The following is a 4,503-nucleotide window of genomic DNA, read 5'->3' as shown; positions in this document are numbered from 1 at the left end:
GGATTATAACTAAAGTAGGTCATCTTAACTAGGTTATTGCTAGATTTAGAAAAACTAGGAAAAAAAGGGCTCTTATAACTAGTAATCTAATCTAGATTGAATTTGGATTCATTTGATTTGCTTTCAAATTTATATTCTCGTTGATGCAACGCAGATGTTTCAGATGATGCAATTCTTTTTTATTAAGATTCTTTAAATATTCACGAACTTTGTACATATCTATAAGTTAATTTTTGTACTATCTTATTATTATACGCTGTTATTATATTATTAAAATGTTCTCTTATATCGTTCTTTTACAAATTCTATAAATCTGCTATTCTTTTATCCCTTTTTTTTGTTGTTTCGTCAAGCATGTCGAAGTTAACCAATCTTAACCATTTCAAAATTTTAATGTTTTTTGTTTTATGTAGTATGGATTTCATTATTACTTTTTGAGCGGTTTTTGGAAAAACGCGATTACGATACTTCACCAGTTACGATATACTTTTATTTAGTTGTCAGGGTTGTATAAACTTTGCAAATTTTCATGCTTCTTCTAGCTGCTTCTTTCATATTTACCTTATTGGCCAAACAAAATTAAGGAATATTATTAAATATAAACATAGCGTCAAAGCAGTCTTTAAATGCTAAAACAACATTTGATATGAATTACCAGCAAAACATGCAAACATCTTAAAAGAAAAGGCATGCGCATTGAAGAACTGTAAAAACTTCAAGCAGAAACTTAAGACTACTCACAAACATTTTAGGAAGAATCAAATAATTTTGGATTAAGAGTCTGCAAAGATAATATTAAATAAAAGGTGTCGTGCGATTCAAACGAAAATGACAAATCGCTACTATGTAGATCGGGAAAATTATGGGCCCGAATTCGGTAAGCTTTCTTCGAAGTAGTTTAGATCGCATTGACATTATTTATATATGTTTGAATTTTAGATGATCGTTTGATTAAGCTAGTGCGAGCTCATCCAGCCATATATGATATACACCATCCACATTATCGTAGAAATCCTGTGCGTATACAAATTTGGAGTAAAATTGGCAAAGAATTAGGAGCTCCTTGTGAGTATACGAGAAGCATATGACGCATTATTCAATAGGGGTGGTTTTCAATCGCTTTGTATATTTCAGCACGTTTCTTGCAGACAAAATGGAAAAATATACGTTATAATTATCTACAAGAATTAAAGAGCCTAGAAACAGGACAACATAATGCCAATATACGTAAAAGAAGATTTACAGAAGACTTATCATTTTTAAAGCAAGCTGCACTGGGTTATACCCCAAAGCGTGAGAAGAGTATTAGCGGCCAGAAAACGAATTACAGCAGTTCGTGAGTAGCATTAAACTTCTCCATGCAATTTCCCTACTAATTTTCGATTTGTTTACAGAGACGCGGATAGTAATAGTCATATATTCCCTGATAATTATATGGCAGCCCATTCTAACTTTGAGGTAATAGAGATTGAACATAGCGATGAAGAAGGTGAAGAGTTTTCGGATTCTAAACCATTTTTGGCTCCAGTAAATGGCAGCTCCAACGGTCCCGACGATGCTTACGAAACGCCCGATCAACCAGAAGCAACGAAGGCGACAGAAACCAAATCTAATGTGAAATCAGTCAGAACAAATCCTCAAGCTCAAATGATAGTCCCAACATCGCCAGAAGAAGAAAGGAAAATAAAGACCACAACTTCGCCTAGCCATTCCGATGCTTCAAATCGTTCCTCTCCGTTATTGACACCCATTATGAACGCATATAATAGTGAATCCGAACCAAATGAAAAGGAGACTGTCAGACATATTAACGGATCAGAACGAGATGTTAATGGTACTACTAGTAATTTAACACGAGAAGTGACTATAGAGCCATTAGCAAAGAGAACTCGTCCGAATCCTGTACCACCCGAGGAGATCATGTCAAACGTAGCTAAACGCAAAGCTATACAAATTCCGAATTTGCCTGCACTAACACCTATTAACGATCCAATTGAATTATATTGTTTATCTCTAGTGGATTCTCTACGCGCTATGCCTCGTTCAGAACGAGAGCGAGTTAAATACGAATTCGCAAAAATACTTAAGGATGCGACATACAGAGATTATTCATAGAATTTATAAAAAACCCAATTTTATCATTAGAAATCGTCATATTCGTAGAGTCATTATAATTTCCTGTAGATTAAGTGTAAGTAATAATAAGATTTCAGCCATCTTTTATAAAAATAAGTATTATCTTAGACATAACATTTTAAGTGCAGTTAAAAGCAAACTGTAAATCAATAAAAGTAAGCCTAGTCCTCAATATGGTTGTCCAATATGCCGAGCAAGGTGATATTTTTAGATCTACACAATTATGGCACTAAAAACTAAAGAAAAAAGAATTTTTTAATTTTGAAGTTTTCTTTTTGCATATTAACTATTTTTAGTATTACGACATATTCTTCATAGTCGAAATGTTGGACAGCCATTAAATAGACTAAACTTGTCTTTTTGAAATCTTTTTGATCACAGATAAATAAATAGATCTAAATAAGTAAAGCGATACCTAAAAAAAGCGAATATATTTGAATGATTTAAAAGATTTTTGGGTATACATATATATATAATATTGTATAATAAATCAGCTGTTGTTTGCATTCTCTACTATTGATATGAATCATGCCAATGATGATGAAATTGGGTCCTTTCGACCAGACACAACCTTTTGGTTGCGTTTCGGTTAATTTTCAATATGTAAACAAACCATTTGGTTGTTGAGTTCTGAAACAAACCATGCAATTTGCTTTACCAGATTCAGCTAATTTGGCTACGTGCTGGATTTTGCCAATTTCAAAATTGGAACCACGCTTCTCCACATCATATGTTCAAACAACGAAATTTAATGAATATTGTATTTTTTGTAATAACCAAACATATTCAATAAGGTTAAACAAAGAATGAAAAGCAATTGTTTGTTTGGATAGGTTTGAGATTTCAAAAGTTTTTTTTGCATTGATTTGTCAGGTTAACAGAGCTTTTTAATTTTTTTAAAATCTTTTTACATTGTTTTAATTTAACAGATATAAATGCCGGCAGCATTGCAATTTAACAGATTATTCCACTACTGCTTTGCCTTTTTAACAGAATATTCACTTCAATTTCTCACACACTTTAACAGAATCTCAGCTTTGCAATTTATTGAAAGCAACTCTGTGCTCTCTCTTCATTCTCCACATATGGTACTTTTTTTTATATACCATGAAAAGGAAAAAAGCAGCTAACGGTTTTTAGCAACATCTCAAAAATTTTGATTAGCGATTTGTACATGTAAAAACGATAAAAAAACGAAAAATTCCAGGGTATATAACCATTGTATTCGATGGCTTTGAACTTCCTCTACATAAAATCACACTTTTATATATAGTGTTAGTGATTTATTTGTCGTATGCCGACGGCATGGGTCGCTTAAAATTACACGTTCGAGCTACATGACTCTTGTTATTTGCTTTGAAGAAATCCGTTGCCGAAGCCCACCGAACATGTTCAGAGGCTTATGGTCCGTAATATCCCAAAGAGCACCTTCTTTGAAATGATATATGAAGTGGAAGACCAAACTTTATGCGGCATGGATTCGGTGGGGCATTAACGACAACACAAACCTACGGGAAATTTGATATTTGGTATTGGCACGGAAATAATTATTTGTTTTTATTATTTTTGTCAAGATTTTTGAACTTCTGAAATTGGGTAATCTTCCTATGTCCATCAATTTTATCGAATATGTGCTTTTGCACCGATATTTTACTTTATTTTGCCTTTAAAAATGAAGCACGTTAGCTATTTTGCTTTCGATCTAAAGTATTGTCACGGAAATCCCAAATCCTGTTCATTCCAGCTAAGTAAAAAAAATCCCCAAAGAGGGAAAAACTAAATGCCGGCCGAGAAAAACGAGTACCAGAAAAACAGGCTAACGAAAGAACAATGAAGCTACAATATTAGTCACTAAACCGATAGGATCGCCTAGTGAACTGCTGCTATAACTTTTCTTTTTTTCACCTATGAAGAGCAAAATCGTATTATCATCTCTTTTCGGGACTGGAAGCATGCACTTACATTTTAATTCACATGGCACTTCTAGATATCGATCTTCATCAACTTTACCGAATATTGCACAATGTTTGGAACTACTGTCACTAGCAATATGATGGTAAAAATGTATATAAATGGAATATTTGTGGAAAGGAGACTAGTAGCAAAAGAATATTTAAATAAAATAAAAAAACTGTATTTCTCTTGAACAAAATATCCACGATCCGGTGATACGAACTGCATCTTAGAAAAGCGAATTTTATAACAGTATGATAATTCATATTTAATATTGTGCAAACACCACCGCGTACCTAAAGCGCAAATTCGATACCGAGTTTTATTGCTAAAGAGAACCATCGCCTACTGTTCTATCTTTCGCGAAGGTAGATTTCCTTATCTCAAATTTTTATCGCATTTTTCGGACTATAA

At 33.1% G+C, this 4,503-nt stretch overlaps 1 protein-coding gene across 1 annotated transcript; it reads left to right on the top strand.

Annotated features, from left to right (window-relative positions):
- The first annotated feature begins 552 nt into the window (after positions 1-552).
- On the top strand, positions 553-2,450 carry LOC119636577. Its single transcript, XM_038031983.1, has 4 exons — positions 553-877; positions 940-1,065; positions 1,135-1,336; positions 1,395-2,450. The coding sequence occupies exons 1-4, from the start codon at positions 829-831 to the stop codon at positions 2,113-2,115; spliced, it is 1,098 nt and encodes a 365-aa protein (XP_037887911.1). The 5' UTR covers positions 553-828; the 3' UTR covers positions 2,116-2,450.
- The last annotated feature ends 2,053 nt before the right edge of the window (positions 2,451-4,503 follow it).

Source organism: Glossina fuscipes, unplaced genomic scaffold (assembly GCF_014805625.2).
Source record: "Glossina fuscipes isolate IAEA_lab_2018 unplaced genomic scaffold, Yale_Gfus_2 28, whole genome shotgun sequence".
Taxonomy (NCBI): Eukaryota; Metazoa; Arthropoda; class Insecta; order Diptera; family Glossinidae; genus Glossina; species Glossina fuscipes.
Note: the sequence above shows the minus strand (reverse complement) of the source record. Positions and strands in the feature narration are given on the sequence as shown.

Bases quoted from the DNA above. Each gene is read 5' to 3' on its own strand.
- LOC119636577 (XM_038031983.1), top strand. From the start codon at position 829: ATGACAAATCGCTACTATGTAGATCGGGAAAATTATGGGCCCGAATTC. The intron at 1,066-1,134 runs GTGAGTATACGA...TGTATATTTCAG, and splicing joins CAAAGAATTAGGAGCTCCTT to CACGTTTCTTGCAGACAAAA. The intron at 1,337-1,394 runs GTGAGTAGCATT...ATTTGTTTACAG, and splicing joins AAAACGAATTACAGCAGTTC to AGACGCGGATAGTAATAGTC.